General features: G+C 41.2%; 1 protein-coding gene across 3 annotated transcripts in view; it reads right to left on the bottom strand.

Annotated features, from left to right (window-relative positions):
• The window catches only part of slc6a9 (solute carrier family 6 member 9), an 84487-nt gene extending 60058 nt beyond the window's left edge, over window positions 1–24429 (bottom strand). Inside the window, exons 1-2 of one of the 3 annotated variants that reach the window (XM_080861734.1) lie at window positions 24334–24429; window positions 7854–8153 (exon numbers count right to left, since the gene is read on the bottom strand). In XM_080861734.1, coding sequence (XP_080717860.1) covers window positions 7854–7883 — 30 coding nt within the window. In that variant the 5' untranslated portion in view covers window positions 7884–8153; window positions 24334–24429. Of the gene's footprint in view, window positions 1–7853; window positions 8154–9206; window positions 9289–23419; window positions 23691–24333 lie in introns of those variants that run through there. The other 2 variants (XM_080861732.1, XM_080861733.1) reach the window with 2 other exon arrangements.
• Window positions 24430–25011: the final 582 nt, after the last annotated feature.

Here is a 25011-nt window from a genome sequence, read left to right as displayed (position 1 = left end):
CCTTGCCCTTTAGCATTCACAGATCAACATGCATTCGCACTGAACCGCTAATCTCACAGGGAGCCAACATCATGTCAAGACTTATTACATCCTCCACAATCTATATATCTGTCCCTTACAGCAATTAGGTTAATATCTCTTCACCTCTCATTAGCTCAGCACGCCTGTGATGGGACGTCTGACTGTGATAGAGACCTCCAGCTGAAGCATCGATAAGCCCAGACTTTCTCTTGCCTCCTGAGCGGATCATGTGACAAGTATCTGACACAGCGTTTAGGCCCGAGCGGTTGTGAGAGAAGACGGGATGACATAAGTGCACGGAAGAGCAGTGGGGAGAGAACTTCACAGGGTTGAGGTTCACAATAGGACAAGCGCTGCAGGAGCCGCAGAGCAGGGATAAAAGGAGGAAAACACAAAAAGATCAGTTTTGCAACAGCACTTTGGCTTTGTCTGGCGCCACAAAAGACAAAATGTGTTGAAGCGCAGTCGGAGGGAAAATCAACCTTTTTTTATTCAGTCCAAAACAGCTAGCTCTTTAATTGGGGGGGGGGGGGGGCAAAAACATCAGCTGTGGAGAAAAAGAAAAAAAACAAAAGTCAAGCGGGGAGATAAAGAAAACATAGAAGGGAGATGGGAAATGGAATAGGGTATTACTGAGTGATGTTTGTCCAGCCGTCCAGCTGACCTGAACACAAACTGGCCTAGCCAGCACCTGAGAACCCAGGAGAGAAACACAAATGAAGGAAAGGAAGAGAGAGTTAAAAAAAAGAAAAAGAAAGAGGGAACAGAGAGACATTTCCAACGGTTGGTTTAACCTGAAGTTTCCATGATAAATTCTCCACCCATCCCCCTGACCCCTCATCTCTCTGCTTTGGCTGGGAGGGCCCCAGCTGTTCGGTCTGTATAAATAGCGTGAGGCTTTAGCTCGGACCCCGGGGGAGCGCGGGGCTCATTGGAGAGAAGGCACGGGAACAAATCGGGCCGGAAAAAGCACACAACATACACATTTTGACAAACATATGGGACCATTGCTGGGGATGAAAGTGCGAAACATGTGAGTGAAGTTGGCCTCACGTGGCAAAAGTCACTGTCGCGCTTAAAATGTGGCGAGAGAGGAAGAGCGGCAAACGGCCAGGAAGAGACGTGACATCTTCACTCGCTAAAAAAACGTCTTCGAAGACAGCCACTCGAACAAAAAAGGCAAACATGTTTCTTTATGGCAAAAGCGTATGCACACTGTACACCAACTACATATTCTACTCTGAGTCTATAAGCAACACAAATCTTTCAGAAATGACTTGAAGATTAGAGCATTAGAGATTAAAGCCACCTTGACTACCCTTCTATGAGCACCTGTGGTTTGAGGGACAACAATAGCCCTCCTGTTATTCATTATGCTTTAAAATAAGCTTTGGCCTTGTTGTAATGTATTGTTCATTTGCTTTTTGTTCTGTTTCACTGCTCTATTTAATACTGCAAAATATTAGAGAGAGAACCCTATTGATTTGACAGTCCCCTATGAGCAAGCGCTTAACGACAACGGGAACGAAGAACCCCCTTTTAACAGGAAGAAACCTCCAGCACAAGCAAGCAGGTTCAGACAGGATTCATCTGCTGTTTGATAACATGTAGTAGTGGAAGATGAACATATTTGGAGGAATGAGAGGGAAGTGCAGGAGAAGAGAATGTTCCTTCAGAGCCTATTGCAGTATAACTTCGAGATGATTTAGGGTCAAGTGATCAAGCTTCAACTAAAAAGCCTTACCAAAAAGGACTGATTAAGCCTAATCTTAAGGCAAAGATGGTGTCTGACTCCTAAAGCTAAACTGGGAGCTGTTCATTCAGGACTTTGTATGCAAGGAGAAGGATTTTAAAGTCAATTCTTGATTTAACGGGGAGCCAATAAGAGAGGCAAGTATGGGAGAAAAAGGACCTGTCTCTCTCCCTCTCTCTAGTCCTCATTAGTACTCTCTGTGCAGCATTTTGTATCCATTTAAGACTTTTCAGGGAGCCATTAGGACAACCTGATACAGATACTAAGCAAGAAGCACTCCGAGAGCGCAATCTTCTCGGAGTGCTTCAGCATTTACTTTTAAGGGAACAGTATTGTATTTTGTGCAGTAAAAAACAAACAAACAAAAAAACGGATAACAGCAGCATGACAGATGATAATTACACAACATTATGTATGAACAGATAATGAATAATAGGTATTGATTTGTAAATAACTGCATATGAGTAAATTGAGCATTTATTTATTATTTATTTATTATTATACTACAGGATATCAGACTGACTAGACTCTTTCTCTTAACAATACTTTCTTTATTGATGTAACAGATTTTAGGGTCAGATGTGACATGATATTTGGATTCAAACTATAACGGGATATTCAGAATACCTCCTATACATTATCATTTCGTTAATGTTGCCAATCCAAACAAAAGGCATTAGAATTTTAAACATAGTTTTTAAGGTAAAAGACATTTTATGAAGGTTTGACCTTATTTGACCTTGAAGAGGTCAGAGGGCTGAAGTGACGGGATATTTAGCGTCCCCATATATCATTCGCTGTATCAATATATGTTGTCAATAGAAACAAAAGAAGAAAGAAACATAGTTTTAAAAAGCTCTACATGGCATTATTATCACTTTGACCTTCAAATCATTCTGTTGACCTTCAGGTAGCGGTCAGAGGTCAAAAGGGACATTTTATATCTTTGCTCTGATATGTTAAAATATGTGATATTTTAAATCTTTATACGGTACTTTCTATATGTTGACAATACAAACCAGCCATCCACCATCCATCCCACTGGTGACATCATGGCTAACACAGATGGCAGTGATGGAATGCACCCAATGATACTATAGATTCCATCCCATGAAAAGGGGTAAAGAGAGGGGGAAACAAAGAAATGAAGAAAAGTGCAGAGGGGTGGAACCACGCATTAGAGGGCCATGCAGAAAAGACCCCCCTTGGGGGGTCAGGTTGGGTTCAAGCGCAACAAATTACCTAAATATGGTTGTGAAAAGGCCTTAGAAAAAAAGGTTTTGATGGAAACTGCAGAAAGTGATAATAACGCTCAAAGAAAAAGGGGGGAAATTTAGGGGCTCTGCTGTGCAGACACAATGTCACAAACCTGTCCATAATTTCACTGACTACAGAGGATAAAAATGGAAAAAAGTGTTAAGTCCCTGCTTTTTAACTTGCTCGTCCCTTTTGTGCAGTGGGAGGGAGTGGGATCTATTGAAGGAGCAGAAAGAAAAAGTGGAAGAAGTGGAGAGGAAGAAAATCAGAATACAAAATTTTCAGCCTGAGTGGTTTTTTCCAAACAAAATCTAAAAAGCTCTGAAACACAATGGAGTCCCCTTTTCCCCCCTCTCTGCTATGTGTGTGTGAACATACATAGGAGGTTGGTTGGTGGTGGGTTACCTTTTCAAGAGTGCCCAGCAGTGGACGTGTTTGGCATTTGCGGCCCTTGTTGCTCAATTGTATGTTCGCCACAGCAGCTGAATCTGGGCGCCGCCTGTGACCCGTGCGGATGCTTGTATTTATTTTTTTCCCTCCCAGTCCTCATTCAGCCGATCAGTTGGAGGGTGGAGTGAAATCAAAAACAGAAATTATGTCTGACTTCTCCTCCACCCCGACCTGCCTTCAGAGATCAGTCTCTCTTAGTTCACATCTGTTTGTTGGCCCTTCGCCCCAAAGGCAGTCAACATGGTTGCTGAGCACTGCTGTTAACTAAACCGGCTGACTGGCAACTCAATATGTTTCTTACATAAGTGGAGAAAAAGAAGGAGAGAGGCTGTTTCACCTGTAATAAGTGTATGAGGAGTATGCGGCGCACATGGTCAACATTGTACTCACAAAAGGCAGCTCCATGGGGCGGAAACTACAAGAAAAAACAACATTTAGCAACATTCACAGGCTCAGGCACATGAAGCAGGGCTATTAACAAAGTGATGTGCCAGGAAAAAAAAGAAACACTTCTTTAAAAGGCTCAGCACATCCCTGCTAACTCCCAAATATATCCTCTGGGCTTGCATTTATTACTTTCAGACCAAAAGTCACAGCCTGGTCGGCCTTTACTCCACACACAGAGGAGAGCCATAAAGACTGGATGTGTGAGTTTTGTTCTGCGTGTGTCAGTATGTACAAATACCCAGATTGTTTGTGGGTGTGCATCTGTATTTATCCAGGTGGTGGTAACGAGTTTCATATCTGAGCGCTTGCTCACATATCTAAAATATGTTTATGTGGTATTCTAAACTGTGTCAGTGCCTCGTGTGTGCGTGGAGGCATGCGTGTGTGTTTGTGTGCATCCTGACCTCAGGGAGGTTATGGCTGTGGGTCCCACTATTTCTTTCCATTTAGTTTCCACTTCACAGCCTATAGCACACATTAGTCTCACAACCCCTGGGAAATGGCGCGCGCACAAACATAGTGAGAAACAGACTCTCTCTCACACACACACACACACACACACACACACACACACACACACACACACACACACACACACACACACACACCACTCAGGGGGCACAGAGAAAAACACATTCCTGTATAATAAAGTGACATAACTTTTGTTGCATGACTGATTAAATGAGTAACTGTACATGCCAAATGTATGTATGCGTATATAACTGTATAGGCCAACTTTTTACATTACTGGCAGTATAAATCTGTGTAAAGAATGCAGTGGATCAGGAAATAACTTGTTCCAAGGACCTTCTGTGCTACTGTCCACATCCCACACTAATAGGAATTACAGTCTATAAAATGTTGCAAATTAGCAGCATTCAAACACATTTCTTTGTATATGTAACTAATATGTCTTGTATGATTCGGGGTAGCATTGCATCTAATTTCATGCAGTTTTTCATTGCCTTATTTTTCTGTTTTTTAAGTTTTGTCAGAAGGTAAAACCCTTTGTTTGAACCTGTGCATGTGCATCCTTAAATGCACAAACGTGGGAGGCATTGTTGTAACCTGGAAATCACTCCTTTATGTTCTGTAGTTTTTGGTTACTTCGTAACTTAAACTAAACATGGATGAAAAATAGCATTTAAAAAAAAGAAATCTCTTGACAATTGCATTGAGAGCACATTGTAGCTTCAAGAATCTGCTGCAACAAACAATTTGACATTAAGGACTTAACATCATCTTATCATAGAGTGCCAGAAAGTTTCAGTTTTGAGGGAAACACAAATTCTTATCATGTAAGAATGTCAGGATTTGAGAAACTGAACTTAGAATCACTGATAATCCCTCCCAAGTCCAAATGTCTCAGCAATTATGGACGAAAAGTAACAAGCAAACTCTTAAAGGCTTGCCAACATTAAACTCTGATCAGGAGCCAGTCCTCGCTGACCTTTTCCTCCTCCTTTGGCCTTGATGGTGATGGAGGGCCAGCTCTGGCCCAGCACGGCCAGACATATCAATACAGCGCCCAGCAGAAAATATAAGCAAAACCTCAGTCCAACTCCTCCTCCTTCCCCTCCCTACTCTCACATCCACATACATACATCTTAACAGCAGACGCTTTAAGGAGTAAAGACAAAGAGACAGCTATCCATGCGACAAAACCTTGTGCCAGGGCACCATCTGCTCATCCGCTCAGTGGAAGTGGTAACTTCCAGGGCAGTCAAAGACAACGCAGGAAGATTGAGGAGACGGGGCTCCCTTTTGACCGCTGTGAAAGAGCAAGGGAGTAAAGTTTGAAACAGAAAGAGTCCCGGCAGAAGGCTACCAGCCGAGCCAAGCAGTAGCAGGAAGCGAGCGCCTTGTGTGTCCTGAGATTTACGGTGACTGGTCCATCCACCAACCACCTGGACCTGCATAAATAAATTTAACCAGACAATTCAAAAACGGGTATTGCTGAGTGGAATCAAACGATGAAGGAGGAAAGACCATTTCCGCCCTCTGAATAGAGGCAAAGATGAATAGACTGAGTCACATGATAAATAACTGCATAAATTCAAAATCATCTTCTGGATGAGAACATGGTCTAACACGGAGAGACGGAAAAAAAAGAGCTCAAGGAGAGGGAGGGAGGGAGGGAAAAAACACAAGTGACAGTTGGCGATGGGAGAGCAAGATACACACACACTTATCTGTTGTTGCCATCTCTAAGACACAATTGGCATCACTGTCCACAAATGCTGAAGACAACAATCCCAGCCATGAGAAACTGTGTGTGTGTTAGCTGCTGTCTGCCATCACTGCTGCAGGTGGCGTACGATCTACCTGCAGCTCTGTGCCTCCATTACGCTTTTCAATGTGTTAAATCATCATAAAGAAGCAGTTTAAGTAAAGCACTCACTGAGCAGTACAGCAGAATGGCTTCAAACGCTTTGGGTCGACAAAATTCAGTTTAAAGATTACAAATGATAGAATTTTAACTTCTCTCAGGTGAGATGAATAGCTAAAGCCTGCACTGAAACAGTACAATATCCTGAATTGATCCATTCACTTTACTTTATTATTATTAGCCTTCAAACCGCTGCTGGCTGCGAGGAGTAACTACAGAAACACTTGATTGATACTTCAGTTGTTTCCTCTATACTTGCCTGCTGTGTGCGTGAGGTCTGTAACTTCCTAGTGGCCACAGAGTGCCACTTACATCTCAGTTAAATGCAGGCACATGTAGCCAAGAGTATTCACATCTACCTCTTGACACAATCATTTAAAAATCTCCTGTTGAGCTACAGCCAAACACACAGAACTTTTTGGTTTTCTTCCCCCCCCCCCACAAATACCCGGCAGTGCCAAAGCAATCAAACAACTGACTGGCTATCTGTCACTGAGCTGTAAACTCTCCAACACAAACAAACAATTTTTGAAAGCCAAAAAAAATACAAAATTATATCTCCATCCTCCAAGCACCTTCAAATGTTTGTGCGGGAGAGACGCTGATAACGGCGCCCTCTTAACTTCAGACGGTGTGTTTGCATTTTAGCGGGGATATACATCTTAAAAGGATGCGGCAGTGAGAGAGACAGAGAGAGAAAAAAATGTCAGCGGGGAGGAAAGCAAGGCTTCAAACAGGCAAGAATGTCAGATGAGAGTTGGAGCTCAGTTATCGCCGTCTCAAGACGGACTAAAGGGAGAAAGCCAGAGAGAGAGAGAGAGACGGAAGGAGAGGTGACCGGACTGCCAATGACGCCAAACCTCTATTTAAAGCTTCCCCAACAGTGTAGGCCTGACACTGACACATTTACCTCTTGGCCTCATGTTTTATCAGCAGCCACCTCCTCTCCAAAAACAAAACAAAACAAAAAAAAGTGAATCCACTTTTACTGTTTTCAGCTCTTGCAGAGATCAGATAGCTGGTGAGAGTGTGCTGAGAGGAGAGCTTCTATGCCTGCAAATGAACTTTGGGGGCTTTTGGGACCGTGTTTAGTTGCTAATGTGTAGTTAAGCAGTGCCATTGTGAACAGCAGGGGGTGACAGCTCCGTCTCCTGCACATAAACACCGACAGGATAATCACCCTGGTGGGGAAACTGCGGCCGTTTTTTTTTTTTTTTACTCAGCGAAAAACCTGTGAATCCTAATCCCAGGTTACAAATTTCAACATAAAAACGGGAGAAAAAGTAGGAAAGTATGAGCACAACAGCCTACTTTTGAACACATAACAGGTTAGAGTCCTGTGAATGATCCCCTAGTGAAATGAAGCCAAACCACCTGGCCTCCAAAGGGGAGCCAGAGGGTGACTCAACTGGTGGTCCAGCAGCTGCATCCCACCAGCGGCCTACAGCTGAGATGTGTTTGCATCCGCATGTTACTGCTTTTAAAAAAAAACACGAGTGTGCGCACACGTGTTTACTGAACAAAAATGAAACTTACCAGGATCCCAGTAAACTGCTTCTCTTCCATCCTTCAGGACCTCGTCGGCAAAGATCCCCTGCCTCTCTCTCTCTCTCGCGCTCTCTCTCTCTCTCCCTGTGTCTGGGATGGACTCGTCTGCCTCTCGCCCAGCAAAGTTTGGAGTTTTCTGAGGTGGTCGAGGTTCGCTGGAGCGTCTTCACCCCCGTCGCGTCGCTCTCTCCGTCTCTGTCCCCCCTTCTTCTGTGCTGCTTGCAAGTGTAGCTGAAGTGGCGTCGCTGCTTTGTGCTAATTCTGCCCTAATCCAGAAACTTTTCTATGCTGTGAAAAGAACACGTGACAGGCAGAGAGGGGTGGAGGGAGAACAGGAGTTGGGGGGGAGAAAGGGGTAGGGTAAGTGGGGAATAGGGGGGGAGGCAAAGCAACACTTTTTTTTTAGTTTCTTGTCCCCTTTGGCCATGTTCAAAACAGTTTGTCAGTCTTAGTACATGACCTGCTCTGAGGTCAAAATTTTTAAAACCACACATCAACTGTTTATGGTGAGAGTTAAAGAAAAGGTGGGAATGTAACTGGTAAAGCGTCAGTTAGTGAGGATGCAGGCAAACAATTCAGAAAACATGTAGTGACAGATTTGCTTTTTTTTTTTTTTTTTTTTAGCAAAGCAGCTGCCATAACAAAGTGCCCTTTTGTGTAAAGAGATTAACTGTTAGGGAAACGTTTAGACTGCCCACTGACTACTGCTGTATGGAAGCCAGACTGGGAAAAGAACACTCAGCCTGGATCTGGAAGAAAAGTGGCCGAAAATACTTTGGATTGAAAAGTTTCTGAAATGTGCATCTGGGCACTTACCTTTCACTGCATCCCTGCACGCATGTTGAGAGCAAACAACATCAACAGTAGTTTATAATAGATATACACCTATAAATACTACAGCTACAGATTCATCTGCAGCTGTTTCTGCTCATGAATTAATTACTGATTTGGTCTACCAAACCTGAAAAAGCCAGTCTTCCCAGCAGCTTATATTTCTCCAACAGTCCAAAACACAAACAGATATAAACTAGACATCCCTCAAATCTGAAGTATGTCTCCCTTTATTTGGCTCAGGGAATAAAAAAAAACTTCAGTATACTAAAAGCGCTCGTGAAAAAAGGAGAGAAAAGGTGGCCAAATATAGCCACTCTTTACTGTTACAGGCATTAAAAAAAAAAAAAAAAAAAAAAATCCCCCACACATGTACACATGTCACATACACGGGAGCCTACAGGGACTGGAAAAAAATGCCTCCCCCTGGGGTCAACCATCATACGCATCATGATGCTCACTGATAAAAAGATGGGAAGAAACAAAACGAGGTTAAAAACGGATCCTTACCATCCACAATATGATGTCTGAATAGAGAAAAACCACACAACCAAAACACAACCTTGTACGTGAGGAAAAGGGCTAGCAGCTCGGCCGTGAGAAACTCACTGACACAAAGGCTGAAGTCTTTGATCAAATCACCGTGCTCTGGCTCCTTCTCACTGGCTGGGTAATGTATGTACATAAGGTAAGAGTTGAGCCAAGCCTATTGGGCAATCCGGGGAGGCGTGTCAGCAAGAGGTTACGTCCAACTTACTCTGAAACCTGACGTGTCTGTTGGCCCTTGTGAGGTAAGTAGCTTCCAAGCACAGACTGCATAATGTCCCACAGTACCGCCTTGTCCCTAACATGAAGTAATCTTATCAATAAAAAAAAATAAATGCCAAAAACCGTCTGATTATTGTAAATGTGAGAACTTTTTTTTTTATTTATTTATTTATTTTTTTACATGAAGTGTTTTCTGGTTTTGAACTTTATATTACTTTCCACAGAGGAGCGGATTAATGGATTAACTGAGAATGAGAATTATGTTATTTCCTGCCCCATTCACCACTAAGTTGCTTGTGAGGGGAAAAAAAGCAGAAATATCCATAACCAATGAGCTTGGCAAGAGGGGCTCAGGAGGTGAATCTTGAAGATAAAAAAACAAAACGTTTTTGGTTTGGACGACGTTGGCTCTTTAGAGAATTTAAACATTTCCCTTAGTAAAAAGACAGGCTGCAGACTGAACACTAATACGTGCCCCGACTACACCACAAAAGGCCAAGGATGATGCAAAGTATTTTCAGAGCCGACTGCTTACACAGCATTAATGATAAACCCGGTAAGAATGAGCTCCTCAGCCTCTGGTTACCTCTCATTTCTTCCACCCTTGTATGTAAAATTACTTGGACATCTAAGGAATATTAAAAAAAAAAAAAAAAAAAAATCAGTTATAATGATGAATATGAGCTTATTGTGCACACTGACATTTTTAATTTGAGGTTATTCACGACCAAATTAGAGGGAGGGTTTAGGAATTACAGCACTCCAAAAGTAATTGGAAAGTTGACTGAAAAGCCATTTCGTGAGCAGGTGAGTGCTATTGTTTAGTTATTTCTTCATAAATTAAACAGGTCAGGAGTTGTTTGCAGGATGCATCACAACATCAAGTCCAAATAAAGAACACTCTCTAAGAGTTCGACATATCACAATCCGAGTCTACAGTACTGAGATGTTGTATGAAGAAATGCATAGGAAGTTACTATAAAGAGCAAAAGAATCAAAAGCCTGCAGAATAAAAAGGGGTCAACTTTATAAAACATAAAAAGAGATCATTTCTGGCACAGAATTATCTGTAAAAGCTGTTTCAGTACCATTCAAACTGATCTGTATGCATGGCCATACAGATCAACAGCTCTTAGTTTGTTTGTCGGTTTCCAATACATGGTTCCTGGTTGATTTCTCAAGGTTTACATTCTCAGGTTTTCCTATTTTTGCAATTGAGCTTTGTTCCAAGTTATAGTTTTGTTTATACTTAATTTCTTAAAATCATTTTATATTTTGCATTTTGGCCTCTATCAAATAAACTGTTTCCCTTTTGTAGAAACCAGCCTGCATTTTGGGTCCTCAACTTCACATAGTCTTCAGGACCTACAGACAGTGACAGTATGGTCTGACCAGGCACAGCCCCAGCAGACACAACCTGTTTACATTAGAGGAGTTCTTCTGTTAGGTAGCCAGGCTCCATGGATAATGGTTTTCTGCATTCACCGCCCAAAAGAAACAAGATGTTCAGATCCAGACTAACTGGGTAGTTTGTGCTACTCCAGATTATGTGGATAATCCAGAGTCTGTGCAGGATGCCTCCGAGACTGTGCCTCAGCTGGTGACTTTCATTTGTCCCGAGCCTCTAGTGTATCCGAAGCCTGAGCAGGAGCTGCCAGATCCCGAGCCAGTGCAGACTGTGTGCCCTGCACAATCCCAGCCAGAGGAGACTGTGTGCACTGTGCAGCCCCAGCTTCCAGAATCTGAGCCCAAGGGAATTGTGTTGTTTGACCCCGAGTCTGAACAGACTAAGATTGAGCCAGGATGACTCTTTTGTGAGCGGCTTCCAGCTCATCCACCTGACAGTCTCCTTTGTTGAGAGTCATCTGCTGATCATCTGTTTGGCCTCCAGAAGGTCTCTTTGACCACTACTGGACTTCAGATGGTCCCTGCCTCTGTTGTTAGTATCCTGCCATGAGGGGGTCACCCTCATTCGTAAATGCCAGCCTCTAGAGGGTCTTCGTCTCCATCACTGGCCACCTGGCCAGAAGTGGCGATATAGCCCCCAGAACACCTCAGTCACCACTTCTGGCCACCTCTGGAGAGGTCCCTCTGATGCCGCTGCCCACCTGCGGGCCAGCCTCCTGAACTGCTTGGTCTTCAACGCTGGGCCCCAAACAGACCCTCAGAAGCATCCTCCTGCTCAGCTCTGCATTTGGGTCAAACTCCTGAGCGAGTACTTACAAAATTAAAAGTCTTATTCGATTTTTTACAAGGCTACTTTACAGTTCTAATAGAGTTTTTTTGTGTTCATATTATTGCGTGAGTAGAGTCTTTAATCAATGAAAACATGAGTAAATTAATAAGTAGTTAATAGAGGTAGAAGCTGAGGATGGACACTTTTCAGCGACGGCAACTACAAGACCCTGGTGAGTAGCAGTGTCAGCCCGTCTCTCCAGTCCAGAATAAAATACCTCAGCATTTTTGCTGTCAGAGGATGAAGTCCAACGTTTCTTTTTTTGCAAAGATTAGAGAAAAATCAAAGATTTTCACACTTGTGCCCAAGTACATGCACTACTTTTATGTTGAAAACAAATGCATGCTAATACATGAAACTAAGATAGCTAACATGATTAACAATATAAGAAAAAGAATCTGGATTTCATTGTGAATCCCCAAATGTAAAAGAGTAGGAGGCTGCCTGAAACTGTGCAATATATAGTTTGCCTTAAAGCGTTGGGTTGGGACAAAATCCTTCTCAAACAAAACCCGACACTCTGGGCCTCTCCTTGCCTTGATTTATGACCTCTTGACTTTCCATATCTTTAAATTTAAATAAGTTCATAAAAGTGACAGACGACTTATGACAGAGGTCATGGCAAAATAACAAGTGAGTAATAATAAAGAGGGTTCAAAAGTCAAGGCTCAGGGTTTGCTCTTTGCTTTCAAGTTAATTCCATCAAACTCACAAAGCAAAAGAAAATGTAGTTAATATATTTCAAAGATAATCCACTTATCCTAAATGCTGCATTAGAATTATGCTGTTTATCAAGGTGGGGGGAAAAAGCCATGATGGCCCTGGATAGTTACACATTAAACACTATGCATAGGCAGTTTTCTTTTTTTGTTGGGGCCCCATTGATCTGGGGATAAAACGGCCTGCTGAGTCAAAGAATTGGAAGGAACGAGGTTCACAAATGACAGATAGTTTGTTGTAATTACATTTTTGCTGAGCCATCGCTTCAGCAAATAAAAGAGCTAAGGTGGATCCACGCAAGAAGAGCTCATGAATTACTTTCCTTTATTTACCAGACAGATGCACCACCAGCCTCCTGCGTGAAACAGTCACACAACCTGTACTTGATTTGTACACATCTACACTGTAGCACTGTGAGACACGACGTACAACGCAGTGGATTTAAGACAAAACAGCACCCATTATTATTGTTTAGAATGCATCATATTTTTGCAAATCGGCCGTGTTTACTTTCAATAAAGTCAATATGCAGCAGAATGATTGGAGCTCCACAAGCTCCGTTTTGTCATAGCAGGCAGTCTGTTCCTCACAACTAAGACATTGTGAGGGTACTCAAAACAGCGGTAACTATGCTTGGGCCTTTGTTCAGCATCCAGTAAATCGAGCCAGCAAACTATGCATTACTTGTGGACTGCAGAAAAAAAAAAAATAGGGATTCTCACAATAAGGCAATGGCATTGGGAATGAGAAGATATGGGATTTGTGAAGCACACAACGTGATTTATTATTTCTGTATTGTGGCATTTAAATTATATCGTCTGCTGTTGCACACTAGTTTGAGTGGAAGGAGACTGCTGCAAAAACACAGAAACATATCATCAATAGGAGCAAATCTCCTGCCAAGACAACAGGTAAAATTAGTGCTAAATATAGAAATGCAGATAGCAGAGAAAACCTTTTCTGACAACAATCAGTGAGAAGCAGCTGGTACAATAAAAACACACACAGGCATATACATACCTGAAGAGGGCCTGACCTCTCTTATCTTAATGGAATGGAGACTTTGGCCCAGAGATAATAACGATTTAAAGGACCACAAATACACATCGCTTTACAGACATATGCCACAAAAGAAAATGCTCACATGATCTCATGTCATATGAGAAAGGTTGTATCAGTGGGTAATTAAATATCACTCTAATTACTGTGATCTATTAAGTGTCTTTAAGGTACACTTATTCCAGTACAGTAAAGTATAAATTTTATGCCCCTTTCTCTAATTCCCTTGATTGTGAGGACTTTAAAATATCTCATCATTAGCATACATGTCTGCATCAAAGGATTTGGGTAATCTGGAGAAATCTTGGTGTGCAAGAGGTAATGCCAAAAATCAGTATTGAATGTTCATGATCTCTGCACCCTCAGGTGGCACTGCATTTAATAAACAAACAAACAAACATGATGACTGAAATCACTGCATGGGCTCAGGAACACTTTCGCTTCATTGTTTGTGAACATAGTTCACAGTGCCACCCACAAACACAGGTTAAAGCTCTAACATGCAAAGAAGAAGCCATATGTGAACATGATCCTGAGACACTGCTATCTTCGCTGGGTCAAAGGTCATCTAAAATGGACTGAAGAAAAACCGGAAAACGGTTCTGTGGTCAGATGAATTAAAATTTGAAACTAGAGATGGACCGATCCGATATTACGTATCGGTATCGGTCCGATACTGACCTAAATTACTGGATCGGATATCGGAGAAAACTAAAAAATGTAATCCGATCCATTAAATATCACGAAAGCACCTCACAAAACTTGCAATACGCCGTAACTCACCTCAGAACGTTAGCACGTTGGAGCAGTATGCATCACGTGATAGAGCGGCTGTGGCATGCGGGACCTGTCGGTGGTCTGGATAGCATTTGGAGCTTCGCTAGCAACCCGGCATTTCATCTCCGACAAAGTTATCCCGAGAGAAGTAAAGCAAGTGTGTAAGTCCATCTCTGAATGTTTGTAAAGCATTCCTGCGTTAAGCTTAACAAACGACTGCCTCTCCTGCTGCTACTTCAATCATGAAACTGCTTAACGATCAGCTGATCGGCTTTTCTGTCGCGAGTCCGTGTCTCTAGTTTGCTTTTGGCCTATTTTGCACCAGAAAGAGGAAACCAGCGGCTGAACAACAGCAGCACGTTTAAGCTTGATCAGCTGTTGTTAGAATTTATTTAATATTACTTTCTACTCGAGGATCTTTTCTACGTAGCTGACGGCTGGTAACTGTGCAGGGGCGGATCTAGCAAAGTTTAGCCAGGGGGGCTGATAGGGCATTAACAGGGAAAAGGGGGCACAAAGACATACTTTTCTTTCTTATTCTCATTTAAAATGTCTAGCTTTTAATAAATAATTATCTGACACCCAAAGTTTTAATTTGATGTAAAATGAATAGAAGTCAATTACTGTATATAGTAACTATTAAGTCTTTTATATATATATATATATATATATATATATATATATATATATATATATATATATATATATATATATATATATATATATATCCTAGTAAGCTATAGTACTTTTTCCTTTGGGAAGGTACCATCTGTGCAGTCTGCAATTTTGTTGAAGAAAGATGTTGAATCTATTTAATATTTCTTGAAAAATAATTGATTTCTGTGCATTTTTTTCACACTGCATCAAATTAAGGTTGATTACGTCGATTAAGCATCATGAGGTGGAGCGTGAGGGGTGGTTCCCTATTTTTTATTTATTTATTTTTGTTGTTGCTGGGAGTTGGAACCCTATTAGTTAGGTTGCTTAATATTTATGCTAAGTACTCTTTAAAATACCAGAATAGGGAGGATGGTGTAGGTTTAAGTTTATTAGATTGATCAGTATTGCTGAACTATGAAATTATTTTTTTTTTTTGCATACAGGTATAACAGAATAGCTTTAGTGTAGTTGTTGTTTTAAACTTGAGTATGAACTTATACAAAATGCAGCAAGATATTTAAAAAACAGTTTTGTTGATTAAAAAACACTATATCGGATTCATATCGGTATCGGCAGATATCCAAATTTATGATATCGGTATCGTATCGGACATAAAAAAGTGGTATCGTGCCATCTCTATTTGAAACAGAGGCCACATCCTCTGGACGACGGGGACAATCTGTCTTGTTATCAGTATTCAGTTTAATAGCCTGAATCTCTAATGGTATGGACGTACATTAGAGCAGCGGTCCCCAATCCCCGGGCCACGGACTGGTCGAATTTTACCGGGCCGCGAGAGTTGAGGTGGGTGTGAAATTTATGGTTTTCAGGTTTTTTATTGTTATTTTTTTTAAAATCGTTTTTATTGTTAATCTTCTTTTTCTTGGTACCGGTACTGGTTTTATTTTGTTGTATTTATCCGTGACACCTTAAAGGCCAGTCCATGACAATGTTGTCGGACATAAACCGGTCCACGGGGCAACAAAGGTTAAGACCGCTGCATTAGAGTCTGTAGAATAGGCAGCCTACACATCTGGTGGATAGCCACTGACAATTAATTCTGAAAGTTATATGCAGGTGTTAGAGCAACACGTTCTCATCCAAATTACTTTTTTTTTTTTTTTTAAGCGAAGGCTTTGGATACTTCAGCAAAACAATGCTAAACCCCATACAGCACCCATTAAAACAGCATGGCTTCAGAGTCGGAGAGTCTGGGTGCTGAACTGGCCTGCCAGAAGTCTAGGCCTTTCACAGCTAAAAATATTTGGATTATCATGAAACAATAATTATAACAAAGACAAAGAACCATTGAGCACCTAGGATCTTTTATCAGACAAGAATAGGAAAACATTCCCCTCCCAAAGCTCCAGCAAGCGGTGTCCTCAGTTCCCAGACCTCTATGGAATGCTGTGTGTGCTGGGAGGTGGAAAATGGTGGAGCGGCCACAGCGTTTAAGGATTGGAGGAATGGCTGTTACTTTTACTATACTATTTTTTTATTAGTCCTTTATTTATCCAGGTAAAAAAAAAAAAAAAAAATCTCACTGAGATTAAAAATGTCATTTCCAAGAGAGACCTGGCATCATACTAAAAGATAAGAACGCAATGCTGAAATGGAAACTGCGTCAAGGACGGAAACAACTGCATTATACTGCTGATACAACTTGAACTCCTGCCTCTGAGTTGTCATTTTCTGAATTTTCAGTTTGTATCTCTTCTTGCGTCATCTGTGTGTTTATTGGTGTAGAGATATTTGTAGCAACTGTAGCCATCCTTACTTACTCTGTCAACTGTGTTTTGTCATACAGTAACTATATGTTGGGACTCCTTGTGATTGTACATCTCAAGCAGTTTATGATAATAAATAAACTCAGTCTCTACTACTTCCCAGCGTAAAAAGTGCTTCAAAAAGTGCTTTAGTCTGACTCCTGAATGAATGAAGGTAAATATTTTACATTTTGATTGTAGGAGATGCACTGAGGCCAGGTGAATAAACAACTCACTTGCAAACATGCATTAATGAACAGGAACACAGCACAGTATAAAGGTGAAAGCCCTGTTGAATTAATTTGTGATAAGCCTTGAAACATCTTTCTATTTGTTATATTTCTTCTACAAGCTGCACTGAATTTAGATGAATAAGAAGGGTTTTTTATTTTTTTTTATTTTTATTTTTTAGGCGAAAAGGTTTTACATTATTAGGAATGTTGCGCAACATGAGTGTGAAAGCAGTGTTATCCTTACATGAAAGTGTAATAAAAAAAACAAAACTGTAAAATAATCATGATCTCTATATTGATCAAAAATAATCATTTTGGTCATAATCGTAAAGCCCTACCTACTGACCATCAAGTTCTCTGAAAATAGCATCACCATTCCTGGAAAACCCCTCAAACATTAGTGCAAAAACAGTAAGTCTTTGTTGATCCCTCATGAGTGGATGAAATATACAGGGTTGGCCATTTATATGGATACACTGTAATAACATGGGAATGGTTGGTGATATTAAAGCCCTGTTTGTGGCACATTAGTATATGTGAGGGGGCAAACTCCTCAAGATGGGTGGTGACCATGGTGGCCATTTAGAAGTCGGCCATCTTGGATACAACTTTTGTTTTGTCAATAGGAAGAGGGCCATGTGACACATCAAACTTATTGGTAATGTCACAAGAAAAACAATGGTGTGCTTGGTTTCAACGTAACTTTATTCTTTCATGAGTTATTTACAAGTTTCTCTTTGTTCACAGCCATCGACATGTTGAACAGGTTAACACGTGAGGAGCGGATCGAAATTGTGTTGATATCTGGTGAACGCAGTAACCGGGTCATTGCAGCAGATTTCAATGGAAGACATCCTACGAGACCACCCATCTCCCATGCTACAGTTAGCAAACTGCTTGCTAAGTTTCGTGAAACTGGTTCAGTGTTGGATTTGCCAAAATGTGGACGCAAGAAAACTGTCACTAATGAAGAAACATCAGTGGCTGTCCTAGCTTCATTCAGCAAGAGCCCACAGCAACGCACTCGCTGCATGTCACTGGAGAGTGGCATTAGTCGAACATCCCTTCGGCGGATATTAGCTACTCACAAATGGCACCCTTACAAACTCCAGCTACTGTAGCATCTCAACGAGGATGACCCAGATCGGCGCACAGAATTTGCAGAATGGGCAAAACAAAAATTGGAACAGGACCCTCAGTTCACGCAGAAGATTTTGTTCAGTGATGAGGCAAACTTTTATGTGAATGGTGAAGTTAACAAACAAAACCACCGCTATTGGTCTGACACTAACCCACATTGGGTGGATCCCTCCAAGACTGTTGGAACAACAAAAGTGATGGTTTGGTGTGGTATATGGGGTACAACGATAGTGGGTCCATTCTTCATCAATGGAAACCTCAAGGCCACTGGATATTTGAAATTGCTACATGATGATGTGTTTCCCTCTTTATGCACTGAAGCTGGCATGTTCCCTGAGTTTTTCCAGCAAGATGGTGCACCACCACATTATGGGTGCCAGGTACGAGCATTCCTAGATTAACAGTTTCTTGGAAAGTGGATTGGTCGTCGTGGGCCAGTTGAATGGCCCCCAAGGTCTCCCGATCTGACCCCCTTAGACTTTTATCTTTGGGTTCATCTGAAGGCAATTGTCTATGGTGTGAAGATACGAGATGTGCAGCACCTGACACTACGGATACTGGATGCCTGTGCTGGCATTTCTCCTGCGGTGTTGCTATCAGTGTGTGAAGAGTGGGAGAAGAGGGTTGCATTGACAATCCAACACAATGGGCAGCACAATGAACACATTTTATAAGTGGTCAGAAACTTGTAAATAACTCATGAAAGAATAAAGTTACGTTGAAACCAAGCACACCATTGTTTTTCTTGTGACATTACCAATAAGTTTGATGTGTCACATGGCCCTCTTCCTATTGAAAAAACAAAAGTTGTATCCAAGATGGCTGACTTCTAAAATGCCACCATGGTCACCACCCATCTTGAGGAGTTTGCCCCCTCACATATACCAATGTGCCACAAACAGGGCTTTAATATCACCAACCATTCCCATTTTATTACGGTGTATCCATATAAATGGCCCACCCTGTATATCCTTTGATGAAACTTTATTGCTTGATTTGATGTCTTATCAGCTGCAAAAATTTGTATTGTTACATCAGCATTTTTGAGTAAGAGTTTGGGGGTTCTGTGTATCTGAGTTCTTCTTAGCACAGAGACCTTTGATGTTGTGTCTCGAATGAAGCTTTAGAGGTTACAGCTCCGAACACTCCTATTACCATTGTGACCACCTTGGACTTCCAATAGTAGCTGAATAGCGTAGTGGCATTACTCTTTTTGGAACAATAAGTCAGCGTTTAAATTCCAGCCAGGGCAGGGGTCCACAGACTAAGATCCCTCATGCTAGTTGTGCCTCCCTCTGCTCATGAGTAAGAGATAAAAAAACTAAAGCCATCGTGACTCAGATATCACCGAGCTTAACAGAGTTTAGGTCAGATGTCAGTGAACCAAGGCATAACAGGCCCAGTTATAATCTGGACACAAGTTCAATTGAGATTTTTTGGCATAAACAAGCCAGTTGTGCTCAAAACCTGTCGAACATGGACAAATTCTGCAAAGAAGAGTGGAAAAAAAATCCAAAACAGTGTAAATTTACAGTTTCTGTCATTTCAGAAAGAATTTTTTCTTTAAAATGAAAAGTAAGTCAAATTCTTTTGGGAGTTGAATAAAATATGCAGGTTTTTGCTGTGGATTTTGTGAAAATATGTCAGTCCAGCAAAAAATGCAGGACATAAGCAGGGTCGCCATAATTAGTAATTTCCCCCCCACTTTGAGCTGCCTTTGATTTCCTTGCAGATTATTTTTGCACCAGATCCACTTGGGCTCTGTACAAAAAACACCTGATGTTTTTCATGACATGATCTTTGAGGACAAATACCACAAAGCAAGAGTAAAGAGGAACTTCGGTGCCCCCTAGTGGTGGTAACATATATTGTGGCTAGAATCCATCCACCCTTTTAAACCAGTCCAGTGTCATCTCCTCCACTTTAGGGCGGAGTTTAACAGAAAGCTTTTATGCATTACTTAACGGTACCATCAATTACTCATTTTGATCCTACTTCAAAGCAGCTGCAATTACAGCTATTAATTACAGAGATCTGTGACACCACAGCTAACCCGCTGATGTTGTGTTGCTACTTCTCTGCATACCTTTGCTCAGTTTTCTTTTGTTTTTGTCTTGATGTCTTTCAGTGCGTAAAGCTCATCTTCTGCTCTAGTTGTCTGGGCATTCCAGACATCTGGACATGTCCGACCCAACGCTTCACAAAAATAACACTGAAATATCTGAGAGCATTCTGTGAAAACTGTCTGATGCAAGCCATGGGAAAATTCCACAGTTACAGGTATTCAAAGCTATAGACAAATGTGTTGCAAGATACCTTAAAGCACATGAAACCCTTCTGTGACACATGACTGACATCTGGACTGATAATCAGTGCCAAAGGATACAGTTTTTCTATAACTTGATGATTAAGTAACAAGGTGAAACATGGATGATGATTGAGTGAACATAGATGAATGGACCACAGACTTCTCAAGCTGTCACACAGTTTGTCAGATAACATCCAAAAAGGCACCAACATCACCACGGCAACTAACCAGTTTTTGGAGCCAGCCCTGCTCAGTTTTTATAACCTACTACAATGCAGTTCTTCTGCAACACTTTTAACCCCAGAGTTACCATTTAGTTAAAGATTAAGTGAGCAACAACATGTTTTTAAAACAGAGCATTGACATATTATCATAACCTTTTTTATGGCATACGTGTTAAGACTTAACTACTTCCACATCCAGCTGACAGTTTCTTTAATTCATGTTGTCTATTTCATTCATATTGTGCCAAATCACAACAACTGTTGTCTCAAGTAGAGAAAACCTAAACAATCAGACGACCCACTATGAGCAAGCAATTGGTGACAGCAGGAAGGAAAAACTCCCTTTCAACAGGAAGAAACATCTGGCAGAACCAGGCTCAGGGAGAGGCAGCCCTCTGCCATGACCAGCTGGGGATGAGGGGCAGGAGACAGAAGAAAACACATACTGTGGAAGAGAAATTCATAATAACTAATGATTAAATGCCGAGTGGTGTATAAACACATGGAGAGTGGTAAGAGGCGAGTGAAGAAAAAAAAACACTCATGGAAAGCCCCCAGCAACCAAGGCCTAATGCATTTAACTTTGAAACTGTTCTTTGGATGTTGGCATTCCAATTCCAGACGGGTAGGATTTCCTTTTCATATATGAAAACATAAGGAACCAATGTGACAACTTACAGGTAGGGTTTAACTTTACAGAACCGGTGATGGGGAACAAATTTTATCACTTATAACTTTATGAACTATTTAATAAAGTAGGAAAAATGAAGGCTCGTGTTAACTATTGGTAGCTGGTTTACCACTTGGCAAATGTTAGAGCTTCCTCCTACACTACCACTTCCCCTTCAATGTTCAACAAGAAACTTGCAGGTAAGCCACTGAATAATAGCTTAAGTACACAAAGCTATTCATTTTAAAGTTTAAATGTCCTTAATTAAGCTATCAAAACAGGTTTGTCAGCCCTGTCTAGACCCCTTCTCCACTTTGTATAACCTGGATTGTTCAGATGCACACATGTTTTGTAGAAAACCTGAACTCTTTAACAGAATGAGACTGTGTGTCAGGAAGTGCATTATGAAACCATGTGAGCAAGAGCAACTCACTGATGTTTTTCATGTAAATGGTTAGATTTGACAGTTCAGTAGTCACTACCTATAAACATTGTTATTTAGCTATGAGGATGTGTTGGAGACATAACAAAGTTGGAAAAGCTTAATTTTCATTTTCTAGCATTAAATTACCACATTATATTGTTGAAATAACACTCTTATTGGTAATTTACTTTTCACTAGCTTTTAAAACACTCAAAGGAGGGCTGGACTTGTGATCACGGTAAAGGAACCCATGTGGCCTAGAGAGCAGTGCCTCGGGAAAACAAATAGAAAATGTTAAAGAAAAGTACTCTTTTGTGGGAGTAAAGATTCAATGGAAAAGGGTGGCATGTCTTTTTATAGTGGGCTGGACTGTTGTTAATGCATGCACAGTCTCTGTTGACATACTACACATTTATCATTCAGCCCAACAAACAATTTGAATAAGTTGTGACGATGCACTTGAAGCATACAGAACACATTAATTCTTTACTGATCAGTGGGAAGCTTAGACTGCATTGAAAAACTAGAGAATCACCATTGATGACACAATGATTCATTTTATCATCAATGAAACAGCAACTCTTTATTTGATGTTTATCTTTGTTTATGTAAAACTGAAAGTTGTCTCAATTAACATCATCAGGGATTTGATACTTTTAATTTTCTGTATAGAAATTCTCTGTAAATACTACTACTGCTACCACTAATAATAATAATAATAATAATAATAATAATAATAACAACAACAACAACAACAACCTGGCTTGCTGTAATATTACAAGAAATGCATAATTTTGTGATTTTCAGGCCATTACAGCATTTATCATCAGTAATAACACTAGAAGTTCAATAACCATTACTTGAATTAAATAAATGTAACATTGGCATCTTACCTTAGGTACATAATTTGTTATTCACTTTAAGGTACATAACAAATCATGTAACTAAAAGTGAAGTTTTCAAAGAAGTTCACTATGAGCACAAGCAATTTTCAGATATGTAATGGTAGACAGCATCAAAGTAAGAAAGGAAGAATAGCAGCAACAGAGCTGTCAGGAATGATCAAGACGGTGCCAAGAAAAGAGTCTGACCGCTGCACTTGATTCCCACCCACTTTGACAAAGGCCACAACCATGTCACCGCAATGTCATTGCATGAGAACAAAAAAAAATGTGTTTGATCAAGTTGGACAATTGCTGATTGAGGCCAACTTTAAACCTATCTAGCATGTTAGATCGCTACAACTAAGTTTCTGTAGTTCAAACGTGGGCTTGTTTGATTTCATTCAACAGTGTCTCTGTTAGTGATACAAGCCTTTCACCCTTGAGACAAAGTATCTGACAGGAAGAAAGGGGAGAGGACGTAAGAACATTCTACCGCGGAAATCCCCCCCCTCCTCCCCCTTCAGTTTCTTTATCCCGCCCCCAAACACCACCACCACCACCACATCATCTCCAAGCATCCCCCCCAAAATGCTCCCTTTCCCCCTTCAAGTAGTAACAAGGAGGGTTTACAAGCAGTGCCACGTGTTCCCTGCTGCCGTTAAAATAACAGCTCCTCAACATCATTTAGTTACCAGAGCAATCATCACCCTTACTTCAAACCGAGACCGCCGGCTGTACGCTTTGTCTCCCTTTAACATCAGCCGCTCGACGCGCAACGAGGTAAAAGACAAAGTTGCTCCTTAATGACTCCGCGTTAAAAGACCACTGAGGTGAAAAACTGAAACACAACCTACTTTTTCTTTTGCCGGTCGTTAGGAGATCTGGCCGTGTAGAGGTGATCCTGCCACCTGGTCGCACTCTGCACTGTGTACAAGTTTTTCCGCCAGTTTTGGCTTATTGGAAGTTGCATCACCTTGGTTTTGTCGTCCACCCCCCGGCGTCTGTCACCGCCTGGCCAACAGCAGCTCCTCCTTTTTTTCTTTCTTTCGCTTTACTCCAAAATCGGCGACCATGTGGGGCACACTGACTGAACAGACCTGTCAGAGGCTCTTATTGATGCGGGTTACTGCGTCAGTTTGGCGGTGCTACCCTGTATCTGCTCACTGTAGTGCATGGCCACCTTCAGACACTCACCAATTACGCATTTAAGTATCGATCCCGAACAGCACGTGCCTTTTCTATATATGAATACAAACCCTTATATGGTGACTAGAAGCCAAACTTGGGTGCCATGGAAACATTGTAGATTACTACGGGAGCATTTAAACTGCTGTGACACGATGTAGGTGCCTGTCACTCCCTCCCCCTCTACATAATGCATAATTAGTGAAGCTACACGTGTTCAGCGGTGTGCTGAACGCTTTCTCTTTTGTTACACTGCAGCGGTTCCTCTCGCAGATCAGTGTGATTGTGACTCACCGCATGTGCGTGTTTTCTGACATTTTGTATGTCCGGTATGGGTTAGTGTGCTCTGATGAAGAAGCGAATTGAGCCCAATAAAGGCAGAGGTAATGAGTCCATGCGATGCCCCAGACAGGTGCGGTAGCCTATAGGCTGTGTAGTGCAGTAAGCCACTGCTGATAGAATGAAGCTTCTGGGCGTCCACAGAAAACATGATGGGTGTGTGGCGGATGATAAGACGCAGCTGAAGAATGAATGATAATACTCCGGAGGGTTTTTTTGAATGGCATGCAGATATGGGCTTTACCTTCTACCTTGCTTCTGGAGAGATCAGATTGGAGGCTCGTTAGGTTTAACGCCGAGGAGAAAGCAGGCACGCCGGCATGGTGCTGGTCAGAGGCTGGAGTGAGAGGAGGGAGGTGAGGGTTTTCCTACAGTCGGGGTGGTAAACAACATTTTGGTGAAGGTGTTCATGTTGAACGCCGTATAATAATGTCTATCTATAATGCCAATAAAGGTATGAAAGCAAATGGATCCACAAATAGATGCTTACATTTTTCTTTCTTTCAACACTATATAATCTAGAAATTAATAATATGGCAATTATGGGGATTCGGAAGTTTTTCTTTTAATGTATAACAAAATAGGATTGTGGAATAATCTCTGTGGGCTTTGACAACCTCTAAGCAACTCAGTTACCTCAGCTGGCTCTTGGGTAAAGTTAAAGATAAGTTTGAAGTTGACAATTTCATTTATCTTTATATTTCTTCCAGAAAATCAAATTGCTGAATGAGCACTATGGACATAAACCTTAAACCTATGGAAATAAACAATACACATATATACCCATAAGAATATATAAATATATGAACATCTATTGCATATCAACAATGTACTGATAATATTACAAAAAATATTCTTTTCAGTCTTGCAATATCAAGAAAAAGTAAAGTACTGGACGACCCCTCATTTCTTTATAATTTGC

The sequence above is a fragment of the Rhamphochromis sp. 'chilingali' genome (genome assembly GCF_963969265.1).
Source record: "Rhamphochromis sp. 'chilingali' genome assembly, chromosome: 16".
NCBI lineage: Eukaryota > Metazoa > Chordata > Actinopteri > Cichliformes > Cichlidae > Rhamphochromis > Rhamphochromis sp. 'chilingali'.
The sequence above is the reverse complement of the archived record's forward strand: the minus strand, read 5'-3'. Positions and strand labels throughout refer to the sequence as shown.